This window comes from Aulostomus chinensis, chromosome 20 (genome assembly GCF_037954235.1).
Source record: "Aulostomus chinensis isolate RoL2024-O1b breed Wild chromosome 20, RoL_Achi_v1.0, whole genome shotgun sequence".
In the NCBI taxonomy this organism is placed as follows: domain Eukaryota; kingdom Metazoa; phylum Chordata; class Actinopteri; order Syngnathiformes; family Aulostomidae; genus Aulostomus; species Aulostomus chinensis.
In genome coordinates this window covers 6313768-6336396 of record NC_141339.1, presented here as the reverse complement: position 1 = coordinate 6336396, position 22629 = coordinate 6313768, and the positions used below count along the sequence as shown (strand labels likewise).

Sequence of the window (22629 nt, the reverse complement as noted above, 5' to 3'; positions counted from 1 at the left end):
ACATTCCTACAGTCTGTGGCGTGGTTTTTTGTGTATGTAGGTGGCGCTATTGAGTAGAGCGCCTCTTTTTTTTTTAATAATCGAATTTTTCGCCGCACCCGATGTGCTTACCAAATTTGGTGAGTTTTCATGCATGTTTAGGGGGTCAAATTTACTTTTGAAGTGGCGAGTGTGACTTCGAAACATAATAGGGTCTTCGCCAGGGACTGGCTCAGGCCCTAATAAACATCAAACAGAGGTATTAGTCAATACCAAAGTATGTAAGTGCATGTAATCAGGTGTAAATTTTAACACCTACCTGGTGAGCTCTCCATGTGCACCACAAAGTAGTGGTTGGCCAAGCTTCCCTCTGCCACACTAGATTCCCCCCTGCAGGATTCAAGGAGAGCAGGGTTGCTGTGGAGCTCCACGCCCTGGGAGCCTTCTTCCTGGCCAGCAGGAAGTCCAGCTCCATCAGCCTCATTCAGGCCATCTGCTGCAGAGGAGCAACGCCGCAGTTTGGTGCTGTTGGGGTCTCCAGTGAAGTGGACCTCCATGTTCTGCAGCTTGGACAAACACCAGCTCTTCAGCTCACTGACCAGTGATGCCTGCTTGTAGAGCAGCAAAAACCACAAGGATGTACCCACATTACTTATGTTGCGTTGTATGCAGGACCAGCTTTTTTAAGAGTTTCATATGAAACTGTTATTTATCTTAGGATAATTCTGACGGTGAATGTATGAGATATAAATGCACCCCTAAAAATATTTCTAGTACAGAGTCAGGCACCAGAGGAGGCTGAGAGGAACTTTAAGTGAATACTTAGTGTGGCTCTTCATAAACAAGATATCTTGACAGTTAGATGCTTTGATTTTCTAATGCCAGTTTTTCCATGACAGTAATTCATCCACTTCATCACCTTCACCACCTGCTGGCTAAACCAAGAGAAATACATCTTAATGGGAATAGGCATAGCTACAAAATTTGAAGAGTTTTGAGGCATGCCTTCATTTTCTGATCAAAGCCTCAAGATTTCATTTTGACTTTCAAAAGAACCTTGTTAGAATCTCTGATTGTACGCTGAAGTTCAGTGTGAATCTGTTTTGGACCGATCAGGATGAAAGAAGTAAAACGCATGCAGGAATAGCTTTAATTGCATTGATAACACACACGTGTAAATGGTAATTCTTTGACATGATGTTTCACACACATTTGACAGTGAAGATGTGTGCAATTAGTCATTGCTGGGTGCTAAATGTCATCCTCGTGTCTCTTCCTCACATCCCAGCTGGGAGGAGCTACAAGAGATGCCAGTGGGGGGAACAATTTTGTTGAGATTCAAACTACCCATCATTCATTGCACATACCTTCTACCTACCACACTAAAAATCATACTATTTCAACATGGTAGATGGTTTCCAGAAGGATGCAGCTCTGACTGCGAGTGGCCAGTGTTACCTGTCTCTTCTCTGCCTCCAGTCTCTCCTGCTGGGCCTTCTGCTCAATCCTCTGCACACACTCGCTCCGCTCTGCTGACACCCTCTCTACCGTCATCTTGTCAAGCGCTCGGATCTGACATGAACATGCACAGTCACACTCATTGTGAATATTTTGTTCAGCATTTATAGTAACATGTCCTTTTTTTGAGGGCAGTTAAAAAGACATCCAGTAGCTACACCCTGATGAATGAATAATGGCCTGACTTTAGTTTATACTGCTATAGTTGTAGCGGAGAGTAATGAGGAAACAAGTCCTACATCTTGTTTTTAATTGTTATAAAAGTAATCTTACCTCACATAAGTATTATTCTCGGGGCTCATACAAATGTTTACTAAAACATTTCCATGATTTGTCCATGTATTTGAATTTCATAAAGCAATAAAAAAAATCAATTTCAAAATTAAGCAGACTACTGTGTTTTTAACTAAGATAAGCTACATGTTTAGAGAGAACATTAACATGTGTAAAAATAAATCAATACTGCCCAAAAGAGATTTTTATAAGCTGAATCAAATTGAACTGCTAACTTTCCCAATATTTTCAGGCTTCTTTAAATTTTCAATAACAATTCCAATTCCAGTTTTTCGAGGCTGTATGAACCCTCCTTTCTCTATTTTAGAGGAATTAACAGCTATTTTAGTGACTAATTATAAGTGAAATTGTGCTCTAACATTGTGTCATCAGTTTAACCTTTCAACATGATAATTTCCTAGTGTATAATCCAGGTTTATGAGGGACACAGAGTGTCAGTCACGCTTCAGAACCCAAATCCAATTTCTATTTCTAAATCCAAAACCTATCAGCATGATCATTCAATTTTGACTTTGGAAAATCATCACAAATATGGTAGTTAGTTGTAACACCTGTGACACCATGCCACATGTTTTATGAAATAGAAATGTGAAAATGTAAATATAACTGTTTTTATACTATAAAACCAACCAGGAAGCTGCAAGCAGAGAAAAGTGGACATTAGCATTTATGCATGTAAGAGTATGACGCAGTTTTACAGAACAGGAAGGTCATGAAACCTGGCAATGATTGGATAATCAATATAGCAACAGACCAATGCATCTACGACATGGTACAAAAGTAACTTCCTGCATCACCAGGAGGCACAGCAGAACACAGTTTAATTTTATATCATTGAAGGCAGCACAGGCACAATCAGGCTTACTTCCTGCTACAACTAGTTGGTGCTATTAGTAAGAGTCAATATGACCTTTAAATGTCTTCAGGGCTGGGATGTTCATCAAATGTGAAATTTGAAGCAACCCCACCCATGAGGGGAGGAGTTTTAATACTTTCATTTATCATGGCTAATCATCAAAATTTGCCATCCTGCCACAACCACATAGTGCGACACGGATGGCGGACTTTCTGTTGGGTAGAATTCATATCACCAATGGACTTTTTTGTATGTCGTGGTTTGATACAAATGTCAACAAATTCCTGTGCATGTGGATTAAACACATTGGCAGGGGGAGTTTGTTAAAATGTATGGGGGGTGCTATTGAGGCATTTTAGCAAACCTATACATGAGACCTATAAAATATGTAATAGGCTCACTGTCTCACAATTTCACCAGGATTCATCACCAAGCAAGTAAGCATGTAGACAAAGCAAATACATGAATATACATTACAAGCTGACTGCTGTGGACCACCTGAGGAAATGACCTGACCAGTACCTGGTGTTTGTTCTTGCGGTCCAGCTGACCCATCTTGCTGTTCATCAGGTCCTGCACGGTGTGGATCTCAGTTTTCATCTCCTCCTTCGTGGCTTCCAGCTGGTTCTCCAGTTTACTGATGAGAGGCTCACAGCGGCAGCCGTTCAGAGGAGCCTGCGACACACAGCAGGAAATCACAAAACCACCACACAAATTGCAGCTCTTATGTTAGGGCATAGGATTGGGTATGGTCATTTGTTTGGTCCCTTGGAATGCTTTTATGTCCCCCTTTGATGGCAAAGTCATACCTCGAACCCTTGCTGTGATGGACATACTTATAGTCCAAGAAGTATTCGGCCAGTGGACAAGGCTAACAGACATCACGATAGTTGAGTTCCCACTATCGCAGTATCACATTAGAAAAGGGGGATGCAAACAGCAAAATTTGAAAAAAATCCTCTGATTCGTAAAAAAGGTGGATGGTTGGGGAGGTTTTTGAAATAAGGGAAAAATAATCAATAATCGAATTTGAAGCTAGAAACCCATTAGAAAACCCTACCATCTGATTTGTAACCTCTACTTCTATTTTTTTACAGCCATGTTAGGGTAAATTGCCTATACTGCCATCTTCTGACAAAACTATTGAAGTTTATCCACTCCATTGGTTTGATGGAAACACACCTGATTCGCATTTTCCTTATCTTTTTTTGGAGAACTTTAAAAAGATTTGCTTCACATTGAGATGCAAACCAGCTTACAGGTGAACCAGTATTTATATACATACATACATATACGTACAGATATACACAAGTATAGATATATAGTATACAGTATGTACATCTAGACTAACCTGCATGATCTTGCCATCCTTGCCGCGGTAGAGGGTGTAGAGCTGATAGGCTTTATAGTTGTGAGGAGGGATGGACGTATTCGGAGAGATGGCTCGCAGTTTACCTTTCCTCTTGAGAAACGCTTCATTGTGCCTGGTTTCTCTACGCCTGAGGGGCTCGGAGAGAGATGGCTGCAACATAAAGCACTGGGGTAAGTAAATATTTCACCTTCAATCTGGCAAAGTCAGATTAAAGTGTCTTCTCAGTCCATCCACATCTTAGTTCTAACTAACAACCTCCAGACAGAGGAAACAGGAGTTTTTTGGGTTTTTTTCAAAGCAAGGTTGACTCACCTTGTCTTTCTGCTTCCTGTTCTTCCCTTTCTTGGTGTTTGTCTCAGCCACCACAGTATGTTTATAGACAGCCTGGTCACTGCTCTGTGTGTCATCTGCAGCAGATGCACTGTCCTGCAGAAAATGCAGAGGAAGAGGATGGCTAAGATAAAGCAATTTCCACGACACTGCAAAAATGTTGTGCTTTGAAAAAAAAGTGATAAATTGATTTGGAAAGCTTCAAGCTCATTTGGTGCAGTTTGGTAAAGGATGACCAAGTGAAGAGCAGTATAATTGCTTATTTCAATCATTTCTGCAGCCCCTCAGGTTAATAGTATATACTTCAGATACTAGTCCTTATTACTATTCACTGAAAAATGCTCCTAGGACTAACATAAAAAGAAAATCCCCTCAAATGACATTATAACACTTGCATAATGTTCTCATATTTAGTTTATTTTTAAAACATCCTTCATATGTGACATTACATGTTCAGTGGATTCTTGGTCAAGATGACATATCCTTGAAACATTTTATGATTTTAAGTTTGACATAGACAGGGTCATTTAAAAGCGATCCCAGCCATTCAGATTCATGCAAAAACCATAAATATTTTGCAATATTTAGTAAGATATCAGATAAAAGGACTTGAGATGATGATGGCAAACAATTCTAATGATGAAACTGTCAGTAGGTGCATCTGAATGTAAAGTCAAGGTTACGCACAGAAATCATAAAAACAATACAAAATACATCAAAGTTACATGAAATGCAAAAAATGAAACAACAACAATGGATGCATTATATATCATTGCACTTACTACTTCCACACACACTTGCTAGTTGAAATAAAGACTCTACGGCTGCTCTGTAGCAGTGGTCTATTTCATTACCTTACAGGGAAGCAGCTCGTCTCTGGGCACTGACTGAGCTCTGCCCTCTGCCTTTAGTTTGTCTCTCCTCTTCCTCACACTCCTGCCACGCACAAAACTCTGCACCTGATCATGCAAAACAAACAAATGACAACCAGAATCATTGTGATGAGATAATAGTGAGACGTCAGATTACTGATATCTAGAGGTACGTGCATTTTGTATACCATAATCAAATATAATTAAATACAGTTACAATACACTGTACGTATTTACCTGTGGGGCTTTGGTCAGGAGAAGAGCCACATCTGGGTTGTTGTGTTCTCTGGCCTGGTCCAAAGCTGTCTGACCTGCCTGCAGACACAGATTACACATGACTCTTACAGACTGATAGTAAAATTCTCTCATAGCGGCTTAGTAGTAATTATGTCCTCAATAGTATCTCAAACAGTCTTGATAAACAGAACTGACTACATCAGTACAATAGAGTAACTCCTCATTCTCCATTTTGTGCTTATTTAAGTTGCATTCATTGTACGTAATAGTTAGTTAGTTAGTTAATAATTAACCTCACTGTCTCACCACTTCACCATTTGATTCATTCATTCATCCATATTTTCATGGCATTATTTTGTTCTCTTTTTCCAGTGAAGCATTTCTTCATCCTTCTTGGGACTCGGCGAGAGCAGTCGCACTCAATCCTCTCTCTCCTCCTCTTCTTTTCTGTCTGACTGTAATTCTTTGTCTCAACTTCTATCCAATGCAGCTGTGAACTCTCCACCTAAAACTAATCATGGAATTGATCAGCTGGCCTCTCAACGCTATTGACACCATATTTTTCGACAAGGAAATCAGGATCGGAGGAGCCTGCCTGTCCGCATGGAACCCACCCTGTGGACTATGTCTTCGATTCCTGGGGGAGATGGCGTGTCGCGTGCTTGACGCCACTCTCTGTGGTAGGACATCGAGGACCTCTACTTGTTTGGATTCGTGGTTGTGGGGCTTCTCCTCCTCGGACTTGGAGGTGCCCTAACATACCGCAAAATTGGCAAGACGATGGCTGCCACCAGATCTGGATCTCCACGACTGACTGTCATTTACAATGTGATTACTGAGGTTGGCAGAGCGGGGCAACAACAGACTCTTGAACTGAAACGCAAGATGGAAACCATCTCGGAGCAGTTGGCCGCTCTGCGAAGAAGAGAGTGATGTTGAAGACCAGAAATTTAACTTTACAATTTGGATTGGACTGAAAGAGAAGACGGATTGGAATAATGTGTGCTCCTCTGCCCAAACCCGAACACAGCTTCCTTATCGGCTGCTGAAGGTCAGCTGCCTCATTGTTTATCCTCCAGGAGAACTCCATCTGCCTTGGTGACGCAAATGGCACATACTATCTTCCCCTCCCCCGTGTGTTCCTGACCCCCGCCTCTGCCCTCTCCACCTCCCTTGGGGTGGTAGCGCCGACCTTGTAGTCTGGCTGCAGGCCTCACTCTCACTTGCCTCCATTGGGACAACGGACTGTTCAAGTTTAGTGTACATCCACAACAAATGTATATGTGCTGTTGTTAATTCTGAAGTGTACCATTATTACGATCAACCTGTAATAATTGTGACTATTTGTGTTAGCTGTATCAGGCATTTGAGTGTGGAATGGAATTTCTCCTTGGGGATTAATAAAGTATCTATCTATCTATCTATCTTTCTTTCTGATGGTTCTTGAGTCTCCAGCCTGTTTCTTGTGTCTGATAAATCCCTTCAAAACACAAAATTCCTCTACAGTTCTTATTTGCATTATATTATTATAGTAATTTATTAAATCTAATGTCAAATTTGGACCTCATTCATGAAATGTCTGCTTGCATAAATTTGTTTTTGCACACTTTTTTAAGCTCTTTATGCCCTCTTTGCTCTTTTAACAGGCAATCATCCAGGCTTGCAAGGGCTTAATGTTACAAGAGGCACACAGGGGCAAGGAATTACAGAATATCCGTCAGGCTTTGCTTCCTGACTGTAAGGCTAAATTGAGGGCTAAAAAGTCCTACAGTAAAAAAGAAGATTTTATGAAAAAGGTCCATGATATGGGTGGGCACAGTGGTTACTCACAGCAAGAAGTTTACGGTTCGAGCCCCCGTACGGGCACACTGTCTTTCTGTGTGGAGTTTGCATGTTCTACCTGTGCCTGCATGGGTTCTCTCCCGGTCCTCCAGCTTCCTCCCACCATCCAAAGACATGCAAGAGGGAACTAGGCTGATTGGATACTCCAAATTGACCGTAGGTGTGGCTGTGAGAGGGAATGGTTGTCTGCCTATGTGTTGGCCCTGCGATGGACTGGCGACCATCATGAACCCCGCCTCTCGCCCAAAAGCTGATGGGATAGGCTCCGGCCCCCCTGTGACCCTTAACAGGATAAGCAGTAGGAAATGGATGGATGGATGGGCCCATTATATGTATCTTTTGTGTTTTCCTGACTTCAAAATACAGGAGTTTATACAGTTTGTTGTCTAGATGAATGTGATTCCATATCAGTAGTGGGTTCCACAATCCACATTTCATAGTATAATCACCTTGTACAAAAAGACAAGATGGTAACTACATTCCCTGAATTAACCTTGTCTTAAAATTCAGTGCTTAACAAATTAATTGAATGGGAGTGAAATCTTGAACCTCTCATCAGGAACAGGAAGTGGAGTTAACTGCTAACCACTAACCCTTTCAAATCAGCGATGAAAGTGAATCAATTATGACAATCAGTTTGTTCTTTCATTGGTCAGCTGAAGGTACTACATCAGTCTTCTGAAATCTTTACAGGCCAGTGTCAGAAGCTGCCCAGGATTTCCAGTCAGGTTTCAGGGTTCATCATAGCACAGAAACAGCACTAGTCAAAGTTACCAGTGACCTCCTACTGGCATCAATTGAGGGACTCGTCTCTGTGCCGGTCTTAATAGATCTTAGTGCAGCTTTTGATAGCATTGTCCATCATATTATACTACAGAGACTGGAACATGTCATTGGCATTAAAGGAACAGCACTAAACTGGTTTAGGTCATATTTACTAGGCTGATCTCAGTTCGTAATCGCTAACGATAATTCCTCTGAAACCACTACAGTCAGCTATGGTGTTCCACAAGGGTCTGTGCTTGGACCAGTCCTCTTCACTCTATACCTGCTTCCACTAGGTCATATTTTAAGGAAACACTCAATTAACGTTCACTGTTATGCAAACGATACGCAGCTGTACTTATCAATGCATCCACATGAAATAAATCAGCTGACTAAACTGGAGGCCTATCTTAAGGACATACAAACATGGATGACCCATAATTTTCTTTTATTAAACTCTGATAAAACATAAGTTATTGTGCTGGGCCCAAAACATCTTAGAAACACCCTATCTAATGAGATAGGTACCCTGGATGGCATCACCCTGGCCCCCAGCACGACTGTAAGGAGTGGGAGTTCTCTTTGATCAGGACCTGTCCTTTAAGTCCCACATTAAGCAAATTTCTAGGACTGCTTTCTTTCATTTACAAAACATTGCTAAGATCAGACACATCCTGTCTCAAAAGGATGCAGAAAAACTAGTCCATGCTTTTGTCACTTCCAGGCTTCATTACTGGAATTGCCTCCTATCAAGCTGTACTAATCAGTCCCTAAAGACTCTTTAGCTGGTCCAAGACACTGCTGCATGCGTGTTGACTAGATCTGGTAGAAGAGACCATGTCTCTCCTTTAATGGCTTCTCTGCGTTGGCTCCCTGTCAAATCCAGAACAGAATTTAAAATTCTTCTTCTTACATACAAAGTCCTCAACGGTCAGGCACCTTCATATTTCACAGAACTCATTTGTCTCTCTTTTGTATAGTACCATTGCTCTTAAATAAAGCAAAAGTAACTTAATTGAAAAAATTGCAGAATGTGCAATACTTCTTATCTGATTACTCAGTTAATCGCCAGAATAATCAATAGATTACTCGATTACTGAAAGAATCAATAGGTACAGCCCTAATATAGTCCCTTCAGCTGACCAATGAAAGAACAAACTGATTATATCTCATAACTGATTCACTTGCATTGGTCCGCTGAAGGAACTATCTATAACAGTATTCAGGGCAGTGTCAGAGACTGCTGCATCTATATGATAAAGACAAGGTGAACTGACATCACAGACTGACCAGGTCTAACACATCGCAAAGATGTCTAAACACTGTTCACTGCATTTTTGTTCAAAACCATCAAACACTCGGCAGAATATTCTGCTTGAAGCTCTTGGTGGTTGTGATTGTTACTGTTTATAACACGGAGCCAACTGAAAGGCATTCTCTATTTTGAAGGGGGTTTCACCAAGGGTACTCTCAGGTGTGTACTCCCAGGATTAGAATTTTGCACCAGGGGGCAAAACATACTCAATTGAAAAACACCAATATCAAGGCCTCTTTTCTCCCCATGTGGACAACTCTGATCACTGTGTTTTTCTTCAGCAAGTTTCATTCTTTTACTTGCAGTTAGTTTTATTACAGCCTCATGTAACCCAATACATAGACCACCACTACTACCACTACTCACAGTGTTGCAGATGCGGCTGTCAGCTCCTGCCTCCAGCAGCAGACGTGCTGTCTTCTTGTGATTCAGAGCAGCTGAAATGTGTAGTGGTGTGTCCCCACCCTGTTCTCACACACACACACACACACACACACACACACACACACACACACACACACACACACACACGCACGCACGCACGCACGCACGCACAGACACAAAAAAAACAAGATGGCAGAGTGAGAGTGGTTCCTTCATATCTCCAAACATTTAGTGCTTGTATGAATTACAAAAAGGCTCTCAATCAGCAATTACACCAAATACAAATCAAATCAATTATCCATGTGTTTACTTAATATGGATGAGTCATTTCCAGCAATAATTATGGGCACACAGATTATATCTATGCAGAAAACTTTCTGATTTAAAGAGCTGCAACTAATAATAATAAAGCACCAACTCACCAGGTTCTTCTCTGACACAGAGCAAAAGGCACCCAGGAGGATACGGATCATAGGTATGTGGTTATATCGGGCCGCAACATGGAGACATGTATCTCCAGCCTCAAAAAAATAAAACATTGAGAAAATGGGTGTTCATAAACTTTTTTAAAAGGTAGTTAATTTGAAAATATACAAGTCACAAATAAAATATTTTAATTTTACACATTTAATTCTAATCATGCAAAGAAACATATCAAAATGGTTTTAAAGGTGAAAAATCCTTTTTCAACTGTAGAAAAAAATAAAATCACAAATGACCCCCCCCCCTTCCCTTTAAAGCCTGTTTTAAACAGCCAGTTCCATTTTACACCTTGCCAGCTGTGTAATATTGCAGAACAGAATGGGGCACAGAATGCTGTGCTGACAATGAAGGTTGTGAAAGAAGTAAATTGATGTCTGTGTAAAAGTTGAGAAATGGACATGTTGGAACAGCTTGATACATACAGTTGCTATCTGACCTATTTCTCTATATCTGTTGGGAAACATTCGAAACAAATGGAAATATTGTTTTAATGGTTGTCCATAAACTCCACTTGTTAGCAAGCATTCATTCTCAAATTCCTGATAAAATCTTTATTTGTACCAACATTAATCCAGGTGAATGACAGAGGTCTGACTTGATGAAAACTTTGTCCAACAACTATTAGCAAACTCAGGGCCAGTCACATGGTGACCATGTTCTCTGACTCTGTCATCATCACCTGCTCTCTGAACAGCAAGTTTTACATTCAGGCAATGATTTAATGAAGTCGTACGCTTATAATAGAGTCTCATTGTGAGTAAAGTTTTCTGAAATCAGGACTCTAGGGGTGACTGAGGACAACTGCTACCCAAGCCCAATGCAGACAAGAGTTTCTTTCCGCAACTGTTCTTTGTCTCGTAACAGCAGTTTCTTGTGAGGCGGCACATCACATTTGAAGTGCAAATGTTCCATGTGGTCTTTAATAATTCAGAGACTACAGTGCCATGTAAACATTTCTGGCTGCGCTGCAAAGAACAGGCCATCATTTTGGATTTGAAGCTACTGGGTATGAAAGGATAAAGAGAATATTAGATGAAGAGACAGCAAGTTGCTCAAACTATTTTTTTAATGCCAGCCCTATGCTGGACATCAGGAACTGTACCCTGATCTGCTTCCCAGACACCTGGATGTCTGCTAAGATGTCTAAGATGTCTACTAGACAAGAGTAGTATATATATATATATATATATATATATATATGTGTGTGTGTGTGTGTGTGTGTGTGTGTGTATATATATATGTGTGTGTGTTTTTATATATATATATATACATATATACATATAGCAGATGGGTCCGGCCTTGGCAACGCATGTCCATGAGTTTGAAGGGCTCTTAGGAGATGATGGATTTCATGTTCAAAGTTTGTCATTTGTATTTTTACTGGTTGGCAACCATCAAAAAATTGAAGATCAGAAGAATTCTTGCCATGCCCCTGCAGGGAGGGTGGTAACATTACAAGTATGACATTGACCATTACAGGACTGTTAAAAAAAACACAAGTGAATTGGTAGTCAGGAGGGAAAATATATAAATTGACCTAATCATATTTGCTTTGCAGCAATGCAACTGGGAATAATAACCTAGCATAATTATCTTGTCAGTAACCAGTGCATGTGTTCACTTCATTCAGTCCTAACATTTCAGTTCAACTTCTTGAAACTCAATTTCAGATTACTAGGACATTTGAGAGACATTCAAATAGTTGCTAAAGAAGAGCAAACAAGTACAGATCCACAAAACTTCAGCCCAACATATTTACCATTTTGTCATTTTTAACTTTCCATGTGATCAGCCCCTATTTATTGCCAACTGAAAGCACAAAAATGTTATGATATTAGCTTGAATTAATCAATTAGAAATTAATAAGAAATAATGATTTTTGTTGTAGCAGTGCAGTTTCTGAATATATTCTGCTGCCTGGCACTAAGAGGATGGCAAAGTAAGCATGAAATTTCTGACATGGTCTATGTTTTCTCAGGGGGTGTCATTGGGGCCAGATACCTATTTTTTGTCACATCTGTAGAGATAAAAACAGAGGTTGACATTCCCAGTGGAGACCATCACTGGAAATGTGTCACAGACAATAACAATGTATCAAAACTAAGAGGAGTTTGCAGTCTGATGCTGGCATTGGATTAACAACTACATATTAATGTGACTGCAAATGGTTCAATAATTTTTCTTTATCAGAGCTCAGTGGTTACTAATTATATAGTCATTGTTCACAAACTGAACCTCATTTTGGTTGTCAAAGGAGAACAACATTCTCCTCAAAACATTCTCTTTAGCACAGACAATAAAAACACAAGGCAACCAGAATGAAACATGATCTTAATGTTGTTTAGAGGCGGCACGGTAGTGCAGTGGTTAGCACTGTCGCCTCACAGCAAGAAGGTTCTGGGTTTGAGCCCCGGCTTGGGAACGGGATCTTTCTGTGTGGAGTCTGCATGTTCTCCCTGTGCCTGCGTGGGTTCTCTCTGGGTACTCAAGCTTCCTCCCACAGTCCACAAACATGCAAATGGGGGCTAAGCTAATTGGATACTCTAAATTGACCATAGGCAAGGCTGTGAGTGTGAATGGTTGTCTGTCTATATGTGTTGGCCCTGCGATGGACTGGTGACCTGTCCAGGGTGACCCTTAACAGGATAAGCGGAAGAAAATGGATGGATGGATGTTGTTTAGACTCTCAAGAATAAAACCACAAAATCTGACTCTACTTATTAATTCCACCTTGACATGTGTTCATCATTAGACCCAACAGAACCCCCTAGATATCCCGTTATCAAAATTAAGACCAATAGGAGTTAAATGTGTCCATAAGTACAAAGAAAAGGTCTGAATGCGAATGAATGAGTCATTGCCTCTGACAGGTGATACTACTTAAATAGAAGACATTGGAGCTTGAAACATACATGGTTCTTGCTGTCGGGCCTTGAGCCTCCCAGGAGTAGAATCTTTGAGCTCTGAGTGTGACTGTTTTGGCATGCAAGGTGGAGAGCCGTGTTTCCTGCCTGGAGCATGAGGGGGAAGAGAGACACATGGCTTAATGGTGTTAAATTGGTTCGATTTTTTTTACAGTCACATGCAATAGTTACGTATTTTTAACATCAAATTTGGCTGTACTTAGAAGTGAAATCTTCATATGACAACTATGCTTGCACTGCCCATCTGTTTTTGTGGATTTGCAGATGTTTTTATAAAACAAGGACGCATTAAAACGCCACCTAAAAAAAAAGTGTTTGTAATTATTTGATTATTAACTGCTTGTTGATGTAGAATGACCTTGTTTTTAGCATGAACGTTGGCTCCGGCCTTCACCAGCAGTTTGACAGATTGGCTGAAACCATGCCAGGACACCTCATGAAGAGCAGTGTTGCCATCCTGGTTAGACACAAAACCAAGAGCCACATTAACAACAGCCACAATGTTGCACTGGCCTTAATCCCAATGTTAAACCAGTGGCTCCCTTTCAATACTGCAAATCTGAATTGTAAAAGCGAAAGTGAGTGTCCAACAATATTCTACAAGGTAAACTTATCCAAAACACTAACTCATTCCATTTCATTATTTGGCAGCAGATAATTTTGTATAAAGAGACATTTTAAGAGTAACTGTGCATAACAGGCTTCTCTTGTCTAACAGATATATTGTTGAGCAGGTTCCTCTTCTCTAAACATTATGACACTGTTGATGAAACTCATCCCTTTCAATTTGGGCTGAAACGATTCCTCCCGTAACTCCAGTAATTCGATTACTAAAATTCCTTGAGGCAAAAATATTTTCCTTGAGGCCTCGTTTAAATCTGAACTGTACTTTGTTTTGCATGTCAGGGTGGAACCTGAAATTCATTATTAAACAGCTGAATTATCTAAGACCATAGTATTGATAAGCTTGAGTTTAAGTTTTGATATCATTTATTAACACACAGCTGCAGCGTCTCTCCTCTCTGTGTCAATGCAGTTCTTATATGCACGCACATGCAGTACATGCACACAGAGTAACGTATAAGAGGGGAAAAAGGTGGCATGTTGGTGAACCAATCTCCTGTAGGACCCCATCTGTGCTTCAGTAAAAAGTAAAGTAAAAACAGTAAAAGTAAAGTCAATGTAAAGTTACTTTGTTTAGTAAGTTTACATGAGCATACTTGTCCATTTAAGAGACTTGTCTTATTTTCTTTTTCTGTATAGTACCAATGCTCTTAAATAAAGCAAAAGTAATGTAATCGAAAAAAATTACAGAATGTGCAATACTTCTTATCTGATTACTCGATTAATTGCCAGACTTATCAATAGATAACGCAATTACTAAAAGAATCGATAGCTGCAGCCCTACTTTCAAGAAATGCTTCACATCGAAATTCTCTCGATCATAAATAGTAAAATCCCATGGGAATAGAAATGATGAAAAATTGAAAAAAAAAAAATCGAAAATAAATCCAAGCTTGCTTCTATGGCAACTACGTTTCAATGAAAGATTTGGTTCTCTGGTTGAGGACAAAAATAGGTGTGACCACAACACTCAAAATGGCATAATAACATAAATGGCATAATGCATTTACATGAAGTTCTTTATTGCTCTGTTTACACATATTTTGAAAATCTGGGGAGTACTAATACCTGAAATGTGGCAGTATGTTAAGTTTTATTTGCACTCTTACATTCAAATACCATAATAGAATCAGAACCAGAATCAGAATAGCTTTATTGTCACCAAGGGATCGAGCCCAAGGCGAAATTATCACTTGCTTAATATGGGCTATTTTACATACTGTCTGTGAATTCTCAAATCCAACAGCCAAGATGGCATTAAATGCCATTTCTCTGTGGCCCCCATTGCATTTGGAATTGACCCTTACTGTTATCTCCATTCACAAAGGTGTACAAAGGAGGAGCTCTCTATCTCTCTGTCTCTATCTATCCTAAAAGAAGAGCTAAGTGCTAAGCATTGCACACTTGCATACAGTGAATAAGCATTTGAATCATTTGGAAGAACTCATCCACTGGCTTTTAGAGGAACACAACCCTGTTTAATTTTTGGATGCCAAAACATTACCTATGAGATTAACATGAATTAGCAACAAATAACAGATTATCTATTGGTCTACTTTCATTCTGACAAGTAACACTGACAGTAAGTATCAGCCAAATATTTCTTAACATAATTGGAGCACAGTGCGGCACTGTAAACTGTTGCAAAATAGCAGGCGTATGGAACAGTAATGAAAGGATCTGATCCAATCCGCTTTATTTTAGTCAATACTGATCCTTTAAAATATGCCCTGATTGGTTCAGATACCAATCCTTGGGATCAGCTTGGGACATCTCTAGCCATTAGCCTCTATAGTTTGACTGACATGATGTGTTTTTGGATCTGCACCTTGTCCTGTCGGTCCAGTGCACACCCTTCCTGGATGAGAGCGCTGATGATGTCACTATTTCCAACCACAGAAGCCCGGTGTAATGCTGTCTGCTCCCCCTATCGACCCAAAGAGAAACAAACACAAAAATACTGATAAACTGTAAAACACAGAAAATTATTAAAGCACTGGGGAAGTCTAGGGAAACATTCCATTCATGTGGTATTCTAAACATAAATACTTGATCTTGCTCTTTATGGATCATATATGGGTCATGAATGTCACTGCAAGCAATATTTACGAATTTGTGGATTATTGAGTATAAAGCTGGATAAAAAAAAGTCTTGGATTATATTTAATGATGCAACTGAGAGTTTGTGGAAAAAACATGTTTGGACAGTTTTGCTGACAGTTTAGTAGTCACTCTCCATTAGCTTCAAGCTAGTAATACAGTATGTGGCTGGTGTTTTCTGACTTCCAGAGTCCCCACTAAGACATTCATGAGTGATTAATACATTTGTGTGTTTAAAACACCTAACTGCAGTGTGCAAATGAAATATGACACTTATTGAAGTATAGTAACAGTTTTTAAAATGGACAGCTTGTCTACATATCCTGTTTTACAAATTTATGATGTTTCATTTAACCATTCAAGAACTAGCTCAACATTTTGGAACATACACTAATAGTTTACTTGCCATTTCTGGGAGAGAAATATCTATCTCATGTCTATGTGTTCTGCACCAGGCTGGAGTAAAGACATGGGGCAGGGGGATAACAGCTGGCAAAGATGTCAAAGGCTTATAAGCACAGCAGGCTTCAACAGTGAGTGTGTCTGTGAATCAGCAGAGCAAAGTGAAAGGAATTTGATGCTTGCTGTGAAGTGGAAGGTGCAGCACCTGCAGCATAGTCTGGCTGCTCCTACTTATTCCATTCCTCCCTGTGACATTTCAAACTGACTTGCTGTCAAAAGAAATACAGAAAATGAATTTGATCTTGTTTTTTGGACATTTTTTTTATATGAATAGCTACTTCATAATAAAATTAACCTGTGATTCACCAGTTAAATGTTTTCAATTTGATGTTTGGAGTAATGCAATAAAACATATTATCTGTCAGAGACTGAACTAACACATTAGACGTGGAGTCTAAGACATTCAAAATATATGCCAGTGTTTGTGGATTAATTTACTGTATTGTGACACTGTAAGAATGTGAATATGAAGTTACAAGTAATGTTATAGACTTGTTGTAAACAGTGTTGAGGAGTAGCAGCCAACAAGTTCAACTATATTTCTTAGTAGTGGGGCCGATACCATGTCTTCATCAACCAAGTATTGCCACAACATCCACACATGCAAGTATTTCTGAAGCTCCTTGGAAGGACTGAAGTAGGTTACTACAAATAAAAGTGAAAGAGATGCTTCCCCAAGTTGTATTGATATGTCCTTCGTGTCAGCCCTTCCCCATAAGTCTGTGCAACAGCTCTCTCTGCAGCTGGAAAAAATAAATGCCAGGAATAAAAGGGAAAAGTAAATGGGGGGGGGTCTGTTTTGCTTATACTTTCATTACAGTAAACATTGTACATTAAGGTAGCTAAAAACTGTTGTTGGATATATTTGCAAGGTATCTTTAAGCCATCTAGATAACATTAACTGCTTAGTAGACTTTAGCTAAGTGTGTTTATGACAGGAGTCTTCAAATACTGTTTGAAACCAACATTTTCAGAAGATATTGTCACAAGTGATGCATTTTGAGGCACTTGTAAAATAGACCATAAAGCAACACTGCAGGAATTTGTAGCGTGCTTTTTCCTCTCCACTCCCAGTCTCCACACTGAGTTTAACTAACCACCTCTTGAGGGAATTAAATAAAAGTACATTTCTTTGCAGTTGTCAAAAACTCCTGCTTTTTGGCTTTATGTGAGGGTTTTAGTAAAGTTATATAGATACCCTCATGTATGGTTGATGAAATGTGTTGCAATATGACTGTTATCACACAATCCTGATATCATCCATTTCCTACACTGCTCATCCATTAAGGGTCGCAGGGGGGCTGGAGCCTATCCCAGCTGACATTGGGTGAGAGCTGGGGTTCACCCTGGATGAATCGCCAGTCCGTCGCAGGGCCATCAGGAGTAATTAGAGGCTCAGTAACTTGCTCAAGGATACTCCCACACAGTGGGAAAAATCATCGGGGAAAGTGAGGATTGAACCAGCGACCCTTCAGTTGCTAGATGGCCACTTTACCTCTGAGCCATGCCGCCCCATCCCAATATCAGTATTTCATAATTAAGTACAGTGACTCATGAAAGGGTGTTGGAAGCTACACTGTGATTTCTTGACTCGTGTGGGTGTGTATGTTGAGGAGCTCTGTCCCCTACACAGAGAGAAGAGACAGCAGCGAGAACATTAATTACACCAAAGTATCCATAAAAGAACCAGGAATATCGGAGCTAATCAGAGCTGCAGCATTTAATAATAACAATTGAATCCCTACTGATGAGTTTTCTTTTTGCTGTTTTGTTTGTGTGCAATAATGAAAAGCTACTTTAGCTATCACAGTAAACTGCTGTTGCATCATGATTGTCTGTGACTGACAAGGATTTTCCCATGCAAATTTTCTCGACAATAAGTGACTGGCCTGTATGACCTTCTTTTCTTCACAAAAGATAGTGAGCTCTAAACAGACCTAATAATGAATGTGACAAGTAAATGAAAAACATCTCAGATGCCTTTCTTTTTTGTTTGTGTGCACTTAATGGTATGAACAATGTCTACATGTTCAGGGGACCTAGAGTACACACTGTGTATTGGGCTGCATCACATTAACTTGAAACATCTGTCAAGTCTCTTCTTGTAAAAGTGCTTCACTACGTGCCACTAGGTGGAGCAGCTACTTTATCCCTATAATAACATCCTTCCCTTCAAAGGAAGGATCATAAGCTATTTCTCAAAAGCACAGTATGTATCCCAAAGTTCAGCATTATCACTGAGGGTATTAATATGGTCCCATGGTAGAGGGTAAACAAACATCAGCAGCAAATAGCTCAATTTACAATCAAATGTGGTTTGTACTGTATAACCATATGAAAAAACTACAGTCCCAGAAAAAGCCCAAGCTAACATTTATGCACAGCCATTAAAGGAATTTCTACAAAGCCCAGGTTTGACATGAGAGGACTGTAAACGATGATTTCCATGAGAGAAAGAGGAGAAACAGCAGGGAGGAAAGAGTTGGTCATTCCAAGCTAGATAAGAAGTGAGCTGAGCACAGCAGCAATGGTAGTGGAGGAGTGGATTTTCAGGGAAGGAAGGATGAAGGGACAGATTTCTGCTGTCACAGCAGGTTTGGCTAACCTCCTTCACTCTCCCTGATCCTCCAGGCTCCTTCCCAGCCCTCCTCCACTGTCTTCTCCCCTCCTCCTTCTCCTCCTCCTTCTCCTCCTCCTTCTCCTGACTGCACCTCCCGCTCCCTCCAGTCATGGAGGATGGACTGCAGCCTGTTGCAGAGCTCATTGACCACAGAGAGTGACTTTGGCAGTGCCAGAGATCAGGGTTAGCACTATCTGTGGGGAAAGGGAACCTGCATCCTGAAGGAAAGCCCATGAGTGGGCAGTCGAAAGAGTCCCATTCAAGGCCACTAGATGTCATTAGATTACTATTGTATTATCAAATGATTCCAACAAAATGTCCACTAGTAGCCATCAGTCAGGAATGCAGCACAAACTGGAAGCAGATGAAAGTGGAAACATGGCTGACCCCTTTGATAGATGGATGGCTCTACTCACATCGTCTTGGATGTCCAAATCGCAGCCAGCTTTGAGCAGGATACGCACAACCTCAATGTGGCCTTTGTAGGCAGCCAAATGCAGGGGACTTCTTCCATACTGTGGACACAAAACAATTCAGACAAGAGAGAAAACAAAATCAAACAGAAAACAAAATTGAAAGAAAGCCTCACCTCGTCTGTCTCCAACACAAAATCACAGTGCTTTATGTCAGATACAGTGGTCATTGCTGGTGACCCGAGCAAAGAAAATCTGCTATGGCGTAGAACACAGCTCAATAATGACTCTACTGACAACAAACAAATCCTTAATGCATGCTTTAAGAGAATGCACAGATGTTCATGTTGGCTGAGCAGAGGATAACCTCTGCTTCCTTATTCTCAATCCAATAGAGGGAGCAGTGGGCGGGACAACAATGAAATGCCTACCTACCCTTATTGTGGTTGAGTCCAACAAATTACACAACATTGTTAAGGTCTGGCATTTTATCGTCATACAAATGCATACAGTCTACCCACACATATCTGACATCTGTCCATCCATTTCATGTTAAGTGGAATTTTATTTTGATGCTTAAAAAATTAAGATAAAAATTACACACTTAGGTAATAAAATCAGTACACTGTGTCATGCTGTTAAAATATGTAAATGTGTGCTATGACCAAAAACATTTTTGCTAAACTCTAAATAAAATAACATGCATTTTAGAATATGTCCCAAACATATGCATCAGACATGTGCAAAAACGTATTTGTCACCTACAATATCACCCAATACTAATTTCAGGTCTATTATTTCAGAATTTACTGTAATTTTGATTTCCCTAAGAAGTAATATTGCTGACTTAGTTTTATTCATTCACATTCAAATATCATGAAATGTTGCTAAATGTTTGTGTCAAATATAGTACACCAGTTAGAAATTTACTATGGTGGTTGAGGTGACATAAGGAATGTCAACAGCAGGTAATTTTCTCTTGAAGCCCCAGGAGACAATGCGTTTGTCTCCGGCAGGATCAGGTAAAAAGCTCTTTCAACACATCCGACACCTTGACCATTACATCTAAGATAAGAAACCCTGCTTAACCACATGAGGAGGAGTGACAAAGCAGGATGTCAGCATGGGAGTAATCAGTTTTACTTCCAAACACAAGACAACACTAGCTTATGTATGGTAATCTGTAATTATTGTTATTAAATACAGTTTAATTACAGATCAAGTGTTTATTCCCACACAGCACCACAAGTGCATAACACACCAGGTATAATCTTCGCAGGTCTGTTCTTTGTGTGTGGCATGCACTATCTGGTATTCATGTGGAGCTCAGATTGAGTTACAATTTCTTTTTCTTCATGTTGTCATAAACCACTGACAGTAAGCAGAAGTCCCCAGTCCCTCCTCATTGGAATATAGTTTGGAGAAAAGAGTTCCTTTATTGTGATTTCCCAATAAATTGGTGTAAGGAATGGAGGGCCGGCACCGAGTGATCATAGTTGCTTAATGACAATAGTTGCACCTTTGTTCAGCAGTTGAAAAGGGATGCAATGGTAAGAAAATTTCTTGACCAGAATGATTACAGTTATCAATACTATATATATACCGGCATGTTGTATATGACATCGTACAAATTGTACTGATAAAAATGACCAATTGTAAGGTTCTCTAACTTCCTAACTTATGTAACATAGCTAAGATCAGCTATATCCTATCTCAAAAAATGCAGAAAAACTAATCCATGATTTTGTCACTTCCAACCTGGATTAGTGCAATTCCCACTTACGAGGCTGCACCAGAAAGTCCATAAAAATTCTCCAGCAGGTCCAAAACACTGCTGCCCATATATTGAGAAGAACTAGTCGATGAGACCATATCTCTCCTGTACTGGCTTCTCTGCATTGGCTTCCTGTCAAATTCAGAATAGAATTAAAATTCTCCCTACAACATACAAAGCTCTTGACAATCAGTTATATCTGACAGAGCTCATTGTCCCCAAATCCAGCTAGAACCCTTCGCTCCTAGGATGCAGCGTTACTTGTGGTTCCTAGAGACTCTAAAATTAGAATGGGAGCCAGAGCCTTCATTTATCAGGCTCCTCTCCAATGGAACTGTCTCCCAGTTTTGGTCAGGGACACAGACACCCTCTCTACGTTGAAGAGTAGACGACCTACCTTTTTGATAAACTGGCTTAGGCTAGCCCTTAGATATGCTGCTATGCTACAGGCTTAGACTGCCAGGGATCTCCCACGATACACAGGGCTTCTCTCTCCTCCTCTCTGTCCTCCTTTACTCATTCTTGTTACTAACTTGACCTCTTCTCCGGAGCCTTTGTACTTGCCTACTTTCAAGATCCTTGACTGATGCTACAAATGGAGGAGGCTACAGACTTGAAGTGGCTCAAGCTACCACCCTTAGTGTCTGTATTAGGATTAGTTCTATTAGTAGTCATATAAGTATTCTCAATAATGTACTAGCACATCAGCAGTGTTTTTATCAGATATGCAAGCACAAAACTTCTCATGTTATACTGAAATTGACTGCTTGAGTACCCTATACATGTTGTTATTATTGGTATCTAGCTGTTATTGTTAACTGTGCCCCCAGTCTCTCGTCTTTCTCTCCACTCGTCATTCTCCTTCCAGACTGTCCACGTTCCCATCTGTCTGTCATTCTCTCCCTCCTTTCTCTCTCTCTTTTCCTCTGTCCCTCTCTTTCCTTCTTTATATCTGTTTTTTTCCATTATCTGCCTTTGTCTCTGTTCTGCTTTCCTGCTCTCTTTCCACCCAACTGGTCACAGCACATGTCCATTCCCATTGAGCCTGGGTCTGTACGACATTCCTGTTTGTTGAAAAGGTTTTCATTCATCTACTGCAATATGTGCTTGCTCAGTTGAATTATTGTGTGTAAATGAACTGAAGGAGTGTGGTTCTAGGCCTACTGTACTTGTACAGTGTCATAAGATAAATTTTGTTGTGATTTGGCGCTAAACAAATAAAACTGACTTGACTAACTGCTGCGTGCTGTTGACTTACAATGTATCTCTTTCAGAAGCTTTGTAATACAGCCTAGAACTTCAGTGTCTTTTTTTAATCTTTGGAAAATGAATACATCATAATAATGAATTTCTTTTTCGATAAGAATTCATTTTCTGCATCTAAAACACCTGTTTGCTCCATAGTACCTGATTCATGAAATTTGTGCAAAGTCTGTTGACCAATTAAAGTGGCTATACAGTTGCA

General features: G+C 40.1%; 1 protein-coding gene across 6 annotated transcripts in view; it reads right to left on the bottom strand.

Annotated features, from left to right (window-relative positions):
• The window catches only part of ankrd6b (ankyrin repeat domain 6b), a 51016-nt gene that overhangs the window by 5136 nt on the left and 23251 nt on the right, over positions 1-22629 (bottom strand). Inside the window, exons 2-15 of one of the 6 annotated variants that reach the window (XM_086189640.1) lie at positions 19394-19492; positions 18963-19188; positions 15624-15722; positions 13530-13628; positions 13160-13258; positions 10187-10285; positions 9747-9845; positions 5459-5536; positions 5204-5308; positions 4332-4445; positions 3999-4169; positions 3170-3322; positions 1438-1551; positions 299-590 (exon numbers count right to left, since the gene is read on the bottom strand). In XM_086189640.1, coding sequence (XP_086045766.1) covers positions 299-590; positions 1438-1551; positions 3170-3322; positions 3999-4169; positions 4332-4445; positions 5204-5308; positions 5459-5536; positions 9747-9845; positions 10187-10285; positions 13160-13258; positions 13530-13628; positions 15624-15722; positions 18963-19188; positions 19394-19491 — 1846 coding nt within the window. In that variant the 5' untranslated portion in view covers position 19492. Of the gene's footprint in view, positions 1-298; positions 591-1437; positions 1552-3169; positions 3323-3998; positions 4170-4331; positions 4446-5203; positions 5309-5458; positions 5537-9746; positions 9846-10186; positions 10286-13159; positions 13259-13529; positions 13629-15623; positions 15723-18962; positions 19196-19393; positions 19493-22629 lie in introns of those variants that run through there. The other 5 variants (XM_086189642.1, XM_086189641.1, XM_086189644.1 and 2 more) reach the window with 5 other exon arrangements.